Genomic DNA, 19,254 nt, shown 5'->3' with positions numbered 1-19,254 from the left:
ACGCACATCAATTTGTACCACAAAATTCAAATTGAATATTTATGTACAATCATTTTTATATAAAATTGATAATTGAAAATTATTAAATGATGATTTAATTAAATTTATTAAATTATTTAATAATTTTTAAATATTAACTTCACACAAAACCAGTTATATGTAAATTTTCACCGTCTTATTTACATATTGATTTTTTAGGTGAATCATCACATATGCTCCCACTGTATTAAAATATTACAAATAGTAAGCATAGAGCTGAATAAGGAGAAGAAGAAGAAAAAAAAGGAAGGAAACAATGTAGTATCATAATTAGTAGTTACTCTTTCATGCATGTTTGATTTGAATTTTAAGTCTTCATTCTAATCTATTCTATCATGAGTAATTTTTATCTTTTTTTTTTTTTTAAATAATTGTTGAAGTTGAAATGATGGGAGCAAATAAATAAATAAAAAAAATAAAATGAAAATACATACCTATGGTGGAACCTTGGTAAGCAACTAATTTAGTGTGGCGAGGACCATCTCCAACAAGCTTAATATTGGTCTTGTCATGATGAATAACAACATACTCTTCATAAGTACCAGCTCGAACATGAATGGTGTAAACACTTTCACTCAACTTTGGAGCATTCTTAATTGCTTCACTCACACTTTTGTAATCTCCGTTCCCATCTTTCGATACGATTACACTGCCATCGCAATAACACACTAAACAAACTGAAAGAAACATCGTCACCACCACAACTATTTCCCTATTACTTTTGCCTACTGACTCCATCCAACTCTAAACTTTTTTTTTTAAATATAATTTGTTTTCTCCTACCTATGGCTCTGATCTTGAATGTGTCCCTTATATATACCTGCTGCTTCGATAAAAGCAAAGTAAAGCCACGTTGACTTGTGAAACTCCAATTGATGTGTTTGCTTTGATATAATCATATAAAAAAAATAATTAACAAACCGAGTTAATTAAACAGCTCAAGTAACCAACTTGGATTGGTCGAATAATCAATTTACTCAACCGTTTAAGTATTGGGCATTCGAATTTTATCTTGTACATGCAATAATTTATTGACCAACGACAGACCTTTAAATAAAACTCAAATCCGCTACAGTTTAATTCTTAATCTTTTGGCCTAGAAAATACCATGAAAAGAAAAACCCCTCAAGTTATTATTAGTTACAAACTAGAGATAGCAAAAATATTCGCAAGTTCCATGATGATACAAGTTACATATACATTTATTTATTTATTTATTTCTTAAATTATTCGAAAAATATTAATTATTTTTTTATTTCTTTTATATAAAGCTTAGACAAACAATCTATCCAAAAAATTGTATATAATTAGGATTTAGGATTTAGAACCTACATCTTAAATCCAATTCACTAGTTTACGGTCAACTTTTTTATTCTTCGATTCATCGGTTCTTTGATAAAAATGGTTTGTTTAAAGATTAAATTAAAATTAAACTCTAGTTTTTGGTTAAATCAGTTTGATCGACCACTCCTGTAAGTTTTCAAAAGAATGGTTTTATGCTTAAGGTGAATTTTTCTATCTTCTATAGTTCTATTGGTTCTCGTTAATTTTTCTTTGGTGGAGGGGGTGGTTGAGCGCTTTATTAATTTTTTAAAATATTTGACAAATTAATTATTTTTTATTTTTTATTTTACTTCATTTTAGAAGATTTATATTTTTGTACATTATCTCAAAATTTTATACTTATTTTCTGCGAAGTAAGAAACAATTTTTTTTTATCTCAATTTTATGGTCACTGACAACGTAATTGTGGAAGAACATATTTTATTATACATTTACAATCACTGCTAGTATAATTAAAAAAGAATATTTATGTTTTTTTTTCTTCAAAGATAAGGAATTTATTTAATAGTAACAAAAAAAAAAGCTGTGGCATGGGTCCAAGTCATAGGATAGAACAATAATGGGAATAAATTCTCTCAATTCTTTTTAACAATTAAAAAAATAAAATGTGATTTTTCATCATTAATTTTATAAGTGGGATAAAAATAAATATAAAAAAAATATTAAAAAATTAAAAATCACACTTTAGACTCTCAATTTTTTTTCACAAGGGAGAGAATCCATTCCCGAACAACAATAATGAAAGATTGGGGATCTCTCAAAAAACTTTCTAGCATTAAACAATCTTGCTAGAATAAAACGAAAAGAGTAAAGTTGCTTAGAAAGGGAAAGAAACGAAATGTTTGAAGAAAGAAAGCTCAGAGATACTGGTTTGAGCTTCGGTGGAAGAGGCTGCTGATTCTGGCGGAACCCTTTGCTGGTATGTGATTTGGTATCCTGATGCTACGTCATAACACTTTCAACTATTGAGGGCCCATTGAATTTTATCTTCATCTCCTATTTTGATTGATTGAATTTTGAGACTTGTTTCAAGAGGAAAGACTTGTTCAATCAGTGTCTGATTCCATTCTGTGTTGGGTTTGCAGGTCCTTAACCTAGAAAAGCCTGTGATTCTGGAGGATGTGAGCTTGCTCCTGGCCAATGTGAAAGGGAGCCATGGTTAGTGAAGAATGCTGATTGTGGTTTCGGGGCCTACCTGCCAATTGACTCCTTTGAGATCTTTGAGCCCCAGCTCTCCTTCAGCCTTTGGTCTAGTCACAGTATCCCAGCTCACCCATGCCATACGCCTCTCATTACCATGTTCTCCCCACCAATACTGATTTAGAATGGAATGGATTTCTGATATGAGACTCTGTAGGGTTGCGCTACCAACCTTGTACCCTCCTCTGAACCTTCTCTTTGATCTCAATAAAGGTAGCTCGTTTAGATTTTTGAACAACCTATTCTTAGAGTAAGATAGAGTTTCTAGATTTTTGAACAACCTATTCAATTGATTCGATTTGCATAAATATGCAAACAAAACATGCATGTATCCAATTTCACTTCAGGACATTTGTGTAATTTTTTCTCTCAATTGATTTATCTATTACATATGTACATTTTAACATAAATCAGTAAATAACTCCTGCTAGAGAGATTCTTGATTGAAACTAAAATCACGTAACTGTTTAGCATTCCAAATCCTATCAAATTACGATTGCTAACCCCAAACCAACAAAGATGGAGCTTAGTTAACCTAGAAGTAGTTTTAATAGAGCAAAAACCAAACAATTTCTTAGTAGAGTAAATTATAATTTCTATCTATGAAAGTTGAAAATGCTGACACATCTACCCTTAAAAGAAGGAAATTACTATTTGTACCCATAAAACAGTTCCGCACAACAAAATTATCCAAACACCGAAAAATCACCTAAAAATCTCAAATTACCTTGTCATCATCTGCATCATCAGTTCATCACATTATTCTCTGAAACATGCGTGTTGTTACAACAGAGGCACCAACAACAGTAGTAGAACACATCAAATGGAGAAGAACCAAAAACCAATTGAGTCATCGCAACCACATCATTGCAAAAGAAACGGATCCAACACCACAAATTCAATCTGGGTGCAAGTCCAACATTTCGTCTCTGCTCCTTTCCACATTCTCCAACAACATCAACAACAATGATGAAGGGGGCAACAAAAAATGAGAGAAGAGATGAAGGTTTGAAGGGTACCATTGCAGAACTAGGTGTTAAAGTCACGACAACAACAACCACCAGTGGATAAAATTCTCCTCCAATCTTCTTGCGAAGCCACAGAGTCCAATCCCCGTCAGAGACCGCGTCCTCGCGCTCTGCAACGTCGGCTCATTGTGGCTGATGGATGTCGCGTGGCAATGCTGATGGTTGGTGAATTGAAGTCGCTATAGCTGATGGTGGTCGCGCGACAGTGCTTCAAGCAGTCCAGCAAGTACAAGGTTTTTGGAGGCAGAGATGGGGTTTGCTTCTCGGCGAAGCAGATCGGGAGTGGGAAGGCATCGGAGGCCTTAGGAGGTGGAGGGGAAAGTGTAGTGGTTGTGATTGCGAGTCTCTTGGCCGTTGCGATAGCGTTGGGGGAGGTCGGTGGCGGAAGTCCATTGTGAAGAGGGGTGGGAATGAGAAAAATGAAAAAGGGAATGCGAAGAGAGAGAGAGGGGGCATGATGGTAGTAGTGGTGATGATAAGAGTAATTTGGAGTTTTCAGCTGATTTTTTAGTGTTTGGATGATTATGTTATACAAAACCCATGTTTTATGGGTACAAATGGTAATTTTCTTTTTCTATGGGTATATGTGTTAGTGTTTTCAACTTTCGTGGGTAGCAATAGTAGTTTATTCAAAATTGACAAGTGATTTACCATTGAGGAGAGTAATAAGGTTGGTAATATTGAATATTACCATAAGGCCCACCTGAAAGATCTACCATGCCAAATTGCACAGCTGTTGAATTCATGTAAGGATTTAGATGTTCTTGAAATAAACATACTGATGAATGAACAAGAGGTTCTTCACAACAGTACTGGTATTGGTGCGTTGTTAAATCACCTTCATTAACATTATTTTTCTGGATAGCCGAATGACCAACTGCATTCGGTGTTTGAGTTCGAGGGCGCTTAAATTCGCTTTGCTGCTGCCTCTGCATCTGCATCTTTCTCTGTGGCTGCTGCGGCTGATGTTGTTGTTGATGCAGCAGAAGCTTTGCAGTAGAAGCCTGTGCACATGCGCGGCGCTTCATTTTTAACTTCTTCTTTATCATTGACTTGTGCCTCCTCACTTCCTCTATACGCTGATCAACTATAGCTCGCGGATATTCAGATTCGAGTTTATGATACTCAATAGTCTTAATAACAGACTTCAGTGCATGAATTTCTCTAGCTGTAGTCTCAATCTGAAAAGATAGCTCAATTTTTCAGTAAATATGGGCAGTGGTACTATGAATGAATTAGGTTATCAATCAAGAGTGGTAGGGCGTGCACCCACACAAAGACATACCAGAGTCTTTCCCTCCTCTGTAAGTCTTTTGGAAAGTTCCTTAGACTCCTCAACACAATCTTTCAAAATGGCAACCGGTGAGATCTTATCAACAAGATTAAACTCAAAAACATACTTGACAGCCAGAATATGTTTGCCCCTGTTTATCAGTTTCTGAACAATATCTGCAAAGCACAAAGAAGCAATGGCTTATTAATAATTGTCTGGGGTAACACTAGAATTATGCCTATAATCATGAGTTAATTTATCTATAAAGCAATGTAAAACTAGAATGCCATGATATAGGTTGAACAAAATTACTTTCCCCTTTATTACTTGCACCGCTAGTAAGATACCTGTGTGTGTGTGTGTGTGTGTTGGTGTGATTGTGTGCATGCTTATCCAAGACAATAATACCATTTTATCCCTGCATGCATGTGTACGTCAATCTATACTAATATAGAATAACAAGATTTAAATTAAAATAAACTATATTTTTTAACTAATTACTTGCCCTGTTAGTACCTCTTCTAGGAAGTAAGCATGACCATGTGCTTGTGTAAAAGATAATCTCCTAACCATTCTGTGCAGGTTAGTAGTGCTCTGCACAAAATCAATTTGGAAATGAACGAGTTTATTAAAATTAAGTGATTTTACATTCATTGACAAATACTTGGAATTTTTTTTTTGGGCATCTCTCAGATTATGCTTTATGGTTGCATTCTCACTCCTTTTTTTTTATATACAATATGAATCTAGTTATCCAACTGATTTCATTAAATGGCAGAGGATTAGGAAAACCTCCCATTGATTAACCTTATCAAACCTTGCTTACACTGCAAAGTGTTAATAGCAGTGCAAGACTCCATTTCCAATTTCCAATGGTGAAGAAAGGGACCCAAGAAGTTTTATCAGAAGCTCTAATTATTTGCTCCACCAATGGAATAAAAAGATCTTCAACAGTTACTTTGTACGATGGAGCTTTACAAAATGCATAAATCAATTGAAGCAATTAGTATTCTAAGATGGTATAGTCATATGCACTTCAAGATTAAAGTTAAGAAATATTAACTTGAATTGGTAACCCATATAAACTTAATTAAGAAAACTGCTGAATAATTAATAGGAAACAAGGTATAGAGTGTGCATGAAGCAGGTAACAGAAATTTTCGAGTTTTTTTTTTTCCCATCAGAATGGTGTTATCTTTAAATGTAAGTTAAAATCATGGACAATGCTAATACCATGCAAAGGGGAAGACATATACCTTGTGATGATAATGTTGAAAACATTAACATATCAAGGTCAATATATTGAAGAGAAATGTTAGTGCCATGTACAAAATCTGTTACAGACCCAGATATGTTGAGATGGACGAGATTAATAGGCAATATAACAAGTAATATATGATTTCCAGACAACAACTAAGAAAACATTCCCCTTAGCATGGAAGAGGTATATGAGTAATGGTGCTATTACTATTAGCCCAAGGGAGAGACCATTTGTATTTTGCACCATGTTTATATGCAAAACATCTACCCCTCAACCCAAACTATGGCCTTAAGTCCAATCATTTCGTCCAAGACCTATTCGATATAAGTTTCACACCCAACCAATGGTGAAGGAATGCATGTCAGAAGCTCTAGGAAGCAAAACGAATACATGGTAACACATTAATACCAGGAATACAGCAAGATAACAAACTATTTTCAGCTAACATCAGTCAATTTTTTTAAAATTATTTTGTCTAACTTCAAATCTATACCCTAAATCATAAATCTTTATCCCTAAATCCTAAATTATAAACCAAGGCACTAACAATTAGTATGGCATAGAACATCAAATTCTCAAATATTATAAACCAACAGCCTTACCAGGAACTCTATCAGCCAAACCGGTGATCCGGCACAGCTCCGGAAACTCCTCATGAATCGTAGCACCCAACGAGCAATCCACAAGCTCATCCAAAATAAACTCAGAAACCAAACCAAATGCTGAGACCAAGTGAAGAAAACCCAACGCAACCAGAGTATTGCCGCTATCTATGGCCACCAACCTTTCTTTCCACTCCCTCGCCGCCTCCAACGCCTTCTCCCTCGTCTTTGAGCTCAACCACGCATTCGCGATCCTCAGCTGCTTCATCAGCATCAAGCAACACTTCCTCACCTTCTTCAATTCCGCATCATTAAACCCACTACCACCGTGGAACCCTTGAAGAGCTTCTAGAACCATCTTACCAGGTTCTGGTGCGCACCGAAGCGCCCCTGGGAGCTCAGCCTGGACCTTAATCCGGTCCTTGAAATGGGCAAAAAGGTAATTCCTCAACCCTACACCGTCCATCTTCTCGCACAGTACGCTTAGCGCGTACCTCGGCATAACCGAGCCCGAAACGACGTAGTTTTGAGGGAACACACAGGCTGAAAAGTGTTCGTAAGTTTCTAGCTGCGGAAGGTTCGTGTCTTTGGCTGGGGTTGATGGAGGCGGCGACGCGGAAGACATGATCGGCCGAGCAACGGCGTAGGTTTGCGGGAACACGTCGGCTGAAAAGAGGCCGTTAGTTTCTAACGGCGGAAACGTTGTGTCTTTGGTGATGGTGACGCCGAGAGAGAGAGAGAGAAGGTCTTGGAAGGCTTTCTGTGAGGTTCGGTTTCTTTGTGCTGACTCACTATTCAGCGACCATTGGGAGTGCTTAAAGGGGTGATCGCAGGATTACCGCCGGCTGGGGATGGAATCAGCGAGTTGGGTCACTCTTGTGGATTGATTTCACTAAAAAGTGAAAACCCAATTTCATACCACCTTCAAATGTTCACCAAACCAAAAATTATTTAGAAATTTAGGTTTTTTATTTTAATCTAATAAAATATTATAAAAATCTCATAATTATAATAATCGCATTCAATAATTAAAGGTGTAAAATTTTATTTGTTTTATAATAAAATTATGATATAGATAAATAAAATTGAGTAAATCTCTCTTATTGTATTGAAGATTTGGGTAAAAAATTGAGAAATTTATTCGATTTAGTTTTTAAACTATCACATAAATAAGTTAGATCGAGAAGTTTTTTTGATATTTTTTTTGTATTTAATCTATCTTTTTTATTTTTTATTTTAATTTTAATATATCTTTTTATTTAATTTGAGTTCTTGTTTTTTGCTTATTCTCTATTTTATATTATTTAGTATGAGATTTCAGGTATTAGATTAATTTTTATTAATCTATATTTGTTCTTCTTATGTCCTAAAATATAAAATTTCAATATGTCTCACATCTTTTTTTATGTTGTTGTCGTCTTTATCTTTTTTTGTTTGTGTTTTATTAATGTTTTGTCATCTTCTTGATTTTATTATTTAAAAAAATAAAAAATAAAAAAATATATCATGCAAAAAAAAGAGAAAAAAAAAATCATCTTTGTTATGTTCTTTTCATACACTAATTTTTCAACGATAATATTGGATGAAGAATGTTTTGTGAAGAGGATTATAATGATAAGTGTTTCAAATGTTAGTATATAAAAATATTAAATATTATTTAAAAGTTATTAATTTATATTTTTAGAATATTCAATTTAGTTTGATGTATTTTGATTTCGTTTACTTAGTTACTAAATTAGACTTTATGTTATCTGCTTAGGATTTTTTTTATTTTATTTTAACCTAATAAGAAGTTATAAATACCTCATAAATTATAGTAGTAGTCATTTAGTGTGTATTTGGATTTCAGTTTGCAAACAGGAGTTAGCATAAAAATGATTTTGTAAAATTGATTTTGATGAAAAGTAAGTTTAGGTTAACCTGGTTTATGTTTGGCAATCTTTATATCAAAATTGATTATAGTAAAATAAATATTGTTTGGATTATACTACTCAAAATCACTTTTAGATTAAAAATTACTAAAAGAGACATCAATTTAAATAATTTTTTTATATACATGCAAAATCGGAAGACTAACAAAAATAATATAAAAAATATTTATCATATAAATAAAATAAATACAATAAAAAATAAAAATATGAAAGAGAGTATTATAAATTTTATAATGTCAAACAAAAAGAAAACATTCTATAATTTTTTTAGTATTCTCAGTACTCTTTAATTTAGTATGATTTTGGATTATAAATTTTAATTATTTATGACTCTATTATTATTTATAATTAATTTTTTATTTATTTTGTCCTTTTTTATAAGATCATAATTTATATTATACAAAATTTTGATAATAAAATAGTATATAATAATTACAATTACAAATTTTACAAAGTCAGAATAAATAAAAAGAATTAATACAAAACAAAAATAGAGTAAATCAAAGAATAGAAAAAAAATCATACAGATAAGAAATAATAAAAATTCTATAAAACCAACAACATATATCATATGAACAAAAAATATAATAAAATTAAATAAAAAAATAAAAAATTTCATACACAACATAAATACAATGTAGGAAAAGATAGAAAAAAATTTACATGAACAACAAATAATAAAAATATCATAAAAAGTCAACAACATTTGTCATATGAATAAAAGAGCATTACACAAATAATATAAAAATATTTATCATATAAATAAAAATATAATAAAAAATAAAATAAAAAAATATAAAAATTAAAATATAAAAATAAGTATTAAAAATAATAAAAAAATTAAAATATTCAATTTGCTAGTAATTAAAACAAATTTGAACTATTTTGATGAAAAAAAAAGTTGTAACTAAGAACTATGAAGAAACAAGAAGAACTACAAAGAACTATTGTAGAACTACAAATAACTACCGTAAAGGATGAAGAAAATGAAGAATATGGTTGGTAAAGAAGAAATAAATTTTTCACCTAATTTTCCAAAGGTGATAAGCAACCATGAACGTGAAACGCAGAAACTACAAATTTTAGCTTCTCTGAGTTCAAGGGCAGAATCATTTCTGCGTTTAGAAAGACAAAAATTGTCAAACATAAAAGTAAAACTTTTAAGAAGCTCAAACGCACTTCTCTCCTACCCAACACGTTTACCAAACACACCCTTAGTGATTAGAGATGTGAAAATTCTCCTTTTTTTTGTTTCATAATGAAACCATCATGTAGACAAGTGAGGTAGAGTGAGTCCCTCTTTTGTTGTATGGAGAATTGAATAGACGTTGAAGAGTTCCTTCATTTAATTCCAAAACTATGATGTGAATAAATTAGGTTAAAGAATCTCTTTCTTAATGCGTCAAGAAATTGAGTAGAAAATAAAGTGATTCTATTTTTGTTCAATTTTAATCTATCCCTTTTTATTTTTAATTCAATTTCAATATATCTTTTTATTTGTTTGAATTTTTGTCTTTTGTTTATCCTTTTTTTCCTTATCACAAATGGCCCTAAAATTTGCAAATTTCATGTTAACAGTAAGCGAGTTGAATTGTCACTTTAATTTAGTACGAGAGAGAGCAACGATGAAGGGAATTTTTTTTTTCTATTGGTTTCTCATGCATTAGTTTTATAGGCCAAGAATTAATTTGTTATTGATCTGAATTCGAATTTGTTATTGACTCATAAATTGCTGTATATATAAGATGAGATTCAAATTTCTAACACTTATTTAAACAAACTAACAAATTAACCACTAAACTACCTCAAATCGATGGAATTTGTGTATGGATAGAACTCATAATACTAATCCAACGAACTATACGATCCGTACGATCCGACCCAATATATTTGGCTAGAATTGACAACTCGATTCGTAGCTAGGATTTTATTGTTGTTTGTGTTTTTTTAATTTTAATAAAAAAGAACTTGATCATGTAAATTTTATTATTATTTTGTTGCTTTCAATTTTAATAAATTTGATTTTGTATTTTTTATTTTATTAGTATGTTTATGAAATATAAAGTTATTAAATATTATATTTGAAAAAAATGATTTTGTTGCAAATAAGGTTGGATTAAGAATTTTAGAATGCAGATAATGAGTTAAAAGATTCTTTTTCAGTGGGTAAAAAAGTTGAATTTTAGAAAATTTTTAAATTTGCAAATAAGGTTAGGAAAAGTCTAAATCCTACTTTTTTTTTTTTTACCTTATCCTGTTATAAGCCCTGTATAGATGTTCAAAGTTAAATGAATCCAAATAAATTGGTTCATCCAATCTATTCTAAATTGAAAATCATCAAAACTCATTAATTTGAATTAGATTAGATTTTTTTTGGCAAATGATTAGATCAAATTTTGGATTTACATTTTAAAAAGAAACCAATTTAATCTAAATTGTAAAATGAGATATAATATTATTATTTTATTATTAAATTTAAATTTTATATATAATATCATTGATATGTTCAATTTATTATACATTTTTATTTTATTCATGTATTATTATTATTTAGTAAGTATTTTTTGGGAATATAACATTTATTTATTTATTTATTTTATCAACCTAAAATTTCTTTTATTTTTTAGTAAAAATATATTTATATTCTTTTTCAAAAACAGAATAATTCCAATCTAAATCGCAATAATTTGGATCGAATTAGATTGAATTTAAAAATAAAATTAAACTGATCTAATAAAAACCACAACAAATTATATATTTTAAATCGAAATAATTTTTCCTTCAAAACCAATATAAATCGCACGGCAGACACTCTATATTTGCGTAAGAATAATGTTTCTGGAAATGCTTGGGTAATAAATGTTTTTAATAACAAAGTTTAATTAAGTACCACTGTAATTAAGGTTCTAAAAATTGAATCGTTCAATAAACCGCTATATTACTGGTAAAATAGTTTAGAATTTCAATTGTGATTCAACTAAAATAATCAAATTATATATCATAAAATAACGTATAAATTAAAAGTATAGTATCAATCAAAATCTTATAATCTCATGCAAATATAACATGAGTCAAAACAAAAAAATTGCCAAATATAAAAAATCTAAGTTTATATATGTATAAAATTCTTGATATTATATATAATATTTTATAGAATAATAAAGAATAACTATACAAAAATATTGAGACCAAATCTTAATTTTAGAGACCAAAATAAATATTAACTGGAATTTTTAAAATTTTTTTATGTTAGTCTCTTTAGCTCATAAATAGGAAGGATTAAATTTATGGATTTAGATCCTCTAAAGTTTGAATTTCACTTTAGAGAGTAAAGTGTCTCACAATTGATTTTATGGGTTGGACCAAAAATAAATATGAAAGAGAAACTATTCAAAGATAAAAGATCACACTTTACTCTCTAAAGCGAAATTCAAACTTTAGAAGATCCAAATCCTAAATTTATACTTCTGAAAAAAAAAATTGTTAGAAATCAATCTGAGAGTTACATGCATGATATACATGATGAATGACCCTAACACAAACGAATAATCAATGTAACCAACTGATAAGGAATACGCATTTTCCTTTGAGATTGAAATTTCAAAGCAGAAAGGACACAAAGTCACATTATTCTTACACACACAAAAACATTTGGTGGAAAAGGCATTGAAAAGATACTAAATAATTCAATATGTCAACATGTGACCTAATCTTCACATGAATTACCCCAAAACAATTTTCAGACGAGATATTTTTTATCATAAATAATAGCAACAACAACTCAAACTCTGAAGCTTATACCATTCTTCTCATGAAAAGATGAGTATTAGCAATAGCCAATAGGGAAAGCCGTGTGCTGAAACCACCAATGGCAAGGATTTCACATGTTCCACATATTTATATGTTTTTTTTTGTTACATTACATATTGCACATATATGCATGCTTAATTGCAGAAGCCAACTTGTTCATATTCACATGTTTTTTCTTGTATCTATGTCCTTTGATTCCATGCATGGAACCTAGGTTCACGTGATAGACCGGCCTATGAACTGAACTAGGTAAGGATCCACATCTTTTATAATTAATGTTGTACAGTACATAAAAAAAAAAAAAAAAATCAACACAAACTAAGCCAAATTAGCTAGAACTAATAGTCTCCTATACCAATTAGCTACACTGTTAGCTTCTTTTCCAATCAAATGGAACCGAACCTTTCAGTCTTTGGACAAAAGATCTTAGAGCTTTAATATAACACAATATCCTTTTTCTCATTTGTTTTATAGTTGGTTATGTTACTCAACATAAGATAAGCATCAAGCGAGTCTGTCTCACAAATAACACTCGTGCAATTAGATTTTTAGGTTAACATTAGCCCCTGCCAAGATGCCAATAGCTCACAATGATAAATAAACCAAAAAAAAGAACACCTGAACAGCTCAATACCCATTTCCCTCTATCATCCCTCAGAACACAACCAAAATCAGTTCGCTAGACTTCCTGAAAAATACTAACATCACAATAAATAAATCAGTTCTAATGAAAGTTTCTAAGATCAAAGCTCATATTTCTAGTTGGCATCGCCACTTTCTTATCGGATCAAGTTTCATCAGAGTTAAAAACTTCATGACATCGATGCCTCTATATCCACCATATTCCCGATACAAAGATGCAGTTCTTACTCGATATAACCTATTTGAGCCAAGGAGCTAAATCGGATGATCCTATAGTCTCAATGAACGAAGGGTCGAGGATATTCCAAATTGCTTTGGCCACATCGCAATCTCTAAAACAATGCAGAATTGATTTAGAATGGATACTACACCTCTTACAAATATCACTAGATGTTAACTTGCGCTTGAACCGAAACGTGTCAATAGGGACAACATTATGAAGAGAAAGCCAAAACAACTTGCTCTTCTCCTAGATGAAAGTCTTCCATAACCAATTTCAGCATTCGCTTTCATCCCATTAGAATTTCCTTTTCGCTAGCCAAATATATCCACTTCTAAAAGAGTACTCTTTTGTTGAGACATTAGCACAAACCCACCCTAGGCCATAATGGATGTTACCAGGGACAGGTAACTCAATCAGGAATGAACGGATATGATGAAGAAGAGGAGAATCGAGCTTACTAAGATCCCCTCAACTATTGTAAATAGCGTCATCAAGGAAAAGGTGAAGGTCAGTTATATGAACATAAGGAATTAAGTCCACAAGTTTACCCAAAGAAAACCATTGATCAAACCACAAAGATTGATTTGAAGTACCACAGCACCACGAAAAGTCCTCTTTCAAGCTATTGAACGCCTTTATCACACTTTTCTAAACATAAGAAGCCCCAACAATATCCACAAAACCTTTTTCGGTAGACAGATACTTGTTAGTCAGGAGTTGTACCCATAATTTCTTTTTGCAGTGAAGAAGTTTTCAAATAAACTTTTTTCAAAAGGGCAATGTTAGCACACCTAGAATCTCTCACCCCTAGGCCTCCATATTTTCTCGGAGCCACAACCTTAGTCCAATTCACAAGGGGTAGTCCCCTCCCATCAATCTGACCCTTCCAAAGGAATTGTCGCATTATCAAATCAATTTTTTCACAAGCATAAGAGGGAAAGAAGGCTACTTGCATATTATATACTGAAATGGAAGTCAACACCAACTTAATCAAACAAAACCTTCCTGTCTTATTAAACAACCTACTTTTTCAGCTAACTAACCTCCCTTGGATCTTATTAATAACCTTCTACACCGTCTTTTTTGCTGCTCTATCATGGCTAGTGTTCACTCTCAAATTTCTGCCCAAGTTCTGAGTTAAGTGAACCTGAGAAACTCCTGACAAGGCCTCCTTCCTCGACTGTGTAATATTCTTAGAGCATTGAACCTTAGATTTAGCCAGATTAACTTTTAATCTAGAGGCCTTTGTAAAGAGATCAAGAACCTGCATGATCATTTCAACTTACGACCTTGTTGCTTTGCAGAAAAGGAGAAGGTCGTCAACAAACATAAGATGTGAAATCCTAGGCCCCCTTTTGGAGATGGCAATAGGGACCCAAGATCCATTAGAAACATAATGAGAGATAAGGCACGTCAATCTTTTCATACACATAACGAAGAGGTACGTAGACAGATGGCCACCTTGCCTCAGCCCTCTCTAAGGATTAAAGTTTTGTAACCTCTCACCATTCTATAGGATTGAAAGAGAAGAAGAGCATACGCACTTCATGATCAGGCTAGTTATGTTCTGAGAAAAGCCAAAATCTATAAGAGTATATTGGAGAAATCTCCAATTCATCCTATCATATACCTTCTCTAAGTCAATTTTAAAAGCAATAATACCTTTCTTGGACTTGGTCTTGCCCATAAAATTAAGAATATCTTCCGCAATGATGATATTCTCGCTCATTTCTCTCCTCGGGATAAATTCCCATTGAAGGGGACCAATTACCTCCATAAGAAGAGGGCGAAAACGATTAATAAGGACCTTAGTTAAAATTTTATATATGATATTACATAGGCTTATAGACCTAAATTCTTTCATGACTGTTGACCTGTCCACTTTCGGGATTAGAACAATAAAGGTCTCAAAAAAAGAAGCTTCTAATACTTCTCCTTCAAAAGCTTTACACCCAATCTTCCAAATATCCTTTCCAACTACGTCTCAGTAATCTTTAAAGAAAATAGCTTGGAAGCCAACTTGTCCATAAGCTTTGAAAGAGTTCACCTCCGTAACCGTCCTCCTCACCTCCTCAATCGAAACTGGTTCAGAGAAAAATTTGCAGGCCTCTTGACTAAGCTACAGCAGGAGAACCCTGTCAAGACTGCCAAAATTCACTTTCTCTCTAGAACAAAAAGTTTCTAAAAAAAATTATTAGCTTCCTTTATTAGGGAACCTTCATCATTCGACCAAGTTCCATTTTCTAACATAAGATTGTGGATCTTACTTCTTTTCCTTTTGACAATGGTTTGAAGGTGAAAGAAGCTTGCATTTCTGTCTCCGAACTTGACCCATTTTTCTATAATTTTTGTACTAGTAAATCTCCTCTCTTAAGAGGACAGAATTTAGTTCTTGTTGAAGTCGTTTTTCTTCTTTCCTCAAACGAGGGTCATCACAAGACTCGAAAAAAATCTGGACTCTGTTAATATTTTGCTCTAGCTCCCTTTTTGTAACAAATATGTTGCAAAAAAACTTTTGATAAAATTTTTTAGCATCTCTTTTCATAGTAGCCAGACTTTTGATACATTCGGAGACCTAGAGTCCGAAGTCTTGTGAACCACTTCACGGAAAAGAGGATGGGTGGTCGACATCGCTTGTTTGATCTATATTTTATATACTTGAAAATCAACTTAATATATTTGTTCAAATATATATACATCAGAATAAAGAGTAAAGACCTAATATGATCCCGGTCAGTTTTTACGAAAGACAATGTGTTTCTTTAAAAAAAAAAAAGAAACTTCAACCTCTAACATTATTATTTTGAGATAATATGAAGTCTTCATAAAAAAAAATCTATCAAATAATAATATAAATTAATTTTGAAGTATTTTATTTATATTCAGTGTTTTAAATCTCAGAAACTATTAATAAATTTATTATTTTTGTAAAATTTTTGTACGGCTGGTGGTCAAATGAAAAAGCACTATTGTTAGAAATGATGTTACAAGAAGAAAAAATAATTATAGTATAAAAATCTTTTAAAGAAGAAATATAGCATCATATAAAAATGAGAAAAAAATGATAATATTAATGGTGTTAGTATTGATGTTGTTAGTGATAACAATAAAAGAGGTCAGATAATAATGGTGTTGTAAAATAGAAATAGTAGAGATAAAAGTTATAATAATGATAAAAAAAATAGTGATAATGATGGTGATAATTAGTCCTATTATTTGAATGAATTTTGTAGGGGTTAAGATCCCTCTGTTACAAATAAAACTCTTAAAAAATTATTTTCGTTACTATTTGAAGATTTTTTTAACGAGAATTCATATTGTATCAAAATAATAATGTTCGAGCCAAAATATTTCATTTTATAAGAAATGCTTTGGTCTTTTACAAAAATAGAATAAAGTTAAATTGGATCTTTACTCTATACATAAACATTTTTCAAGTACATACTTATTGATGTTTAATTTTATTGGTAAAACTTGATATGGATAATATTCTTCGTATTTTATTGTGATTGAATGATTAAATTGATAATATTCATCATATGTTATTGGTTAACCGTTAAAATATAAGGCGGTTCAACTAATTTGTCGATTTTTTATTGGTTCGTTAACAAACTATTTTTGTCTTCAATCGAACTTATTTGCTGGCTAGTTTCCTGCTAATCCGTTTGTTTGAGTTGCGAAAAAATGGGGTGTAATATGCCATGGCAAACCATGGAAATATGGCTAGGTGTAATGGAGGAGGAGGTACTTCCATAGCTGCCATTGACGTGTGTGCGTCTGTTTATGTTCTATGATGAGTAGTTTTAATGATGTCTTTTTCTTCCATTTCAATTAAATTGCAATGACTCTTCCTTGTTTATTTCATAAAATGTAAATCGTAGTGATTTACTGTAATTTACTTTTTAATTTGTATATGATTCTGAGTTTAGTGATTTTTAGAAGAATAGTGTTGCCAATGAGTCATAGCTCACACGGCATTCTGTCCCTTTCTCATCTCAAAGGTCTCGGGTTCAAGTTCTATCAGCTGTAACCGAGAAGAAAAAATTGGTAAATTGGGGGTTGTCTAATCAACCGACAAAAAAAAAAAGGAAGAAGAATAGTGTTAAAACTTTATTTTTTATTTTTGATATTAGATTTATAGTGGTATTCTTTTATGCGGTCTGCTACACATACAAGCAAAAAAGGCTTACAAGCCTTACAAGTTAGCCCAACTCAATAACTTGTCTACGCGCATTAACTCCCTTTGAATGGAGCGTCAACCCACACGCGTCATTCAAACGGTTACTCTTCGGAATAATCGCTCGTCATGGCTAACTCTTCCTCTTCTCCTTCAAAGAAAACACAAACCACAAAGTTTCGAGCAACATTCCAAACTGAAGAGACATTTGAACTCGTCGCGGATAATAGCAGAAACCATCAACAAAATATTATTCAAGGTACGTTATTGTTTTACTCATCTTGTACATTTTCCACATTTCTGTTTCTGATTTCGAAATCGAAGAACTATGTTTTACTGTTCTTCTATGTTCTTCTAGGTTTTATTGATCTTCTTGTTCTAAATCTCATATCACTGCTTTTACTATTCTTCTTATTCTAGGTTTTACTCTTCTTGTAAGTTCCTCTAGGTTTTACTGTTCTTCAAAGTGGTTCTAGGTTTTACTGTTCTTCTTGTTCTAGTTCTTCTCGTAACTGATTTTTCGCTGTATATTGCTTAATTTATTGGGTGTATATGGAGTAATTTGTATGGATGTATATGGTTGATTGTTGGGTGTATATGGCGTAATGTGTTGGGTGTATACGGCGTAATTTGTTGGGTGTATATTCCTGAACCCATATCATGTAATATAATCAACTGTTGCAACTGTTCTAATATTGCTTGTCCTTGGGTGTATATTGCTTGACATTGTAATATTGCTAGAGCTTGTATATTTATCGTTGTTTGAATCAATTGAACATCATTTTGAACTGATCTCATTAAATACTTATAAAATCGGTTTGTGTGTATTGGTTGATCTATGGGTGTATCTGACTGATATCTATGGGTGTATTTTTCATTGCAGTAAAAATGGAAGGCAAAAACCAAGCTGAAAAAAATGTAAGAACAAATATATGTCTTCGATCAAATCAGTTTTTCATAATAGAAATATATCTAACTCTAATTTTGCTTTGTTTACAGCAAATCAGGACCTAAAGTGTGCAACCCATCTGTTGAGTGAGAAATTCAGAAATATGAGCGAGGAGAAGTGATGCAATAAGACTGTCCAGGCCATCCTCATTGTTATTGAGTCCATTTTGTCAGATAGATTCTAATGATATTGTCACTGATTAATGTAACTGTTATATATTCTTGTAAGAAATTGAACACATGGTGTAAATATATTTGATCCAATTATAAGTAAATTTTTTTTTCCATAATTAAACTCTCTCTGGTGTATTCAAAATGTCTGATTTACAGGTATTATAATATGAAGTGGTGATCCAGATAGATTGGAACCCATATATGACGGTCTGCATAGAGATCTGCATAATACACCCAAACACAGACTATAAATACACCCGATAAAAGATTAAATTTACACCTCTGCTGCGGATTTTAACAAGTCATTTTTGTTTACAAGTCTTACAAGTTGGGCCTAACACGCGCGTTACAGAAGAAGAAGCAGAAGAAGATAGGCCTAATACGCGCGTTACAGAAGAAGAAGAAGAAGCGTGAATATAAATGACTTGTATGATTTGTATGGAAAAGCGTTCTCTCTTTGCCTTCGATCTCCTTCTATTTTTTTCGATTTTCATGGTTTCTGAAATCAAGCTTTGAAATTGTTTTGAAGACGATGGAACTTCAGAAATACACCCGAACGATTACAAAAATACACCCAAACGATTATAGAAATACATCCAAAG

The 19,254-nt window shown here is 31.9% G+C and overlaps 2 protein-coding genes across 4 annotated transcripts in view; both read right to left on the bottom strand.

Moving 5' to 3' along the window:
- The window catches only part of LOC107464400 (probable pectinesterase/pectinesterase inhibitor 39), a 3,938-nt gene extending 3,050 nt beyond the window's left edge, over nucleotides 1-888 (bottom strand). The window contains exon 1 of the mRNA XM_016083346.3: nucleotides 474-888. Within this exon, the coding sequence (XP_015938832.1) occupies nucleotides 474-777 (304 nt within the window). The 5' untranslated portion in view covers nucleotides 778-888. The remainder of the gene's footprint in view (nucleotides 1-473) is intronic.
- Nucleotides 889-2,295: 1,407 nt separating this feature from the next.
- Nucleotides 2,296-7,639, bottom strand: LOC107464496 (FRIGIDA-like protein 2). 3 transcript variants are annotated; one of them, XM_052260906.1, is made up of 4 exons: nucleotides 6,748-7,639; nucleotides 4,897-5,060; nucleotides 4,315-4,792; nucleotides 2,296-2,516 (listed from the first exon to the last, which is right to left on the bottom strand). In XM_052260906.1, the coding sequence occupies exons 1-4, from the start codon at nucleotides 7,370-7,372 to the stop codon at nucleotides 2,473-2,475; spliced, it is 1,311 nt and encodes a 436-aa protein (XP_052116866.1). In that variant the 5' UTR covers nucleotides 7,373-7,639; the 3' UTR covers nucleotides 2,296-2,472. The 3 variants fall into 3 exon arrangements, with proteins under 3 accessions (XP_052116866.1, XP_052116864.1, XP_052116868.1); XM_052260904.1 differs by lacking the exon at nucleotides 2,296-2,516 and adding an exon at nucleotides 2,653-2,774; XM_052260908.1 differs by lacking the exon at nucleotides 2,296-2,516 and adding an exon at nucleotides 2,703-2,779.
- Nucleotides 7,640-19,254: the final 11,615 nt, after the last annotated feature.

The sequence above is a fragment of the Arachis duranensis genome, chromosome 1 (assembly GCF_000817695.3).
Source record: "Arachis duranensis cultivar V14167 chromosome 1, aradu.V14167.gnm2.J7QH, whole genome shotgun sequence".
Taxonomy (NCBI): Eukaryota; Viridiplantae; Streptophyta; class Magnoliopsida; order Fabales; family Fabaceae; genus Arachis; species Arachis duranensis.
The sequence above is the reverse complement of the archived record's forward strand: the minus strand, read 5'-3'. Positions and strand labels throughout refer to the sequence as shown.

Bases quoted from the DNA above. Each gene is read 5' to 3' on its own strand.
- LOC107464496 (XM_052260904.1), bottom strand. From the start codon at position 7,372: ATGTCTTCCGCGTCGCCGCCTCCATCAACCCCAGCCAAAGACACGAAC. The intron at 5,061-6,747 runs GTAAGGCTGTTG...TGTGCTTTGCAG, and splicing joins TTTGGCTGATAGAGTTCCTG to ATATTGTTCAGAAACTGATA. The intron at 2,775-4,314 runs GTGGGCCTTATG...ATCAAAGAGAAG, and splicing joins TGGCATGGTAGATCTTTCAG to GTTCAGAGGAGGGTACAAGG.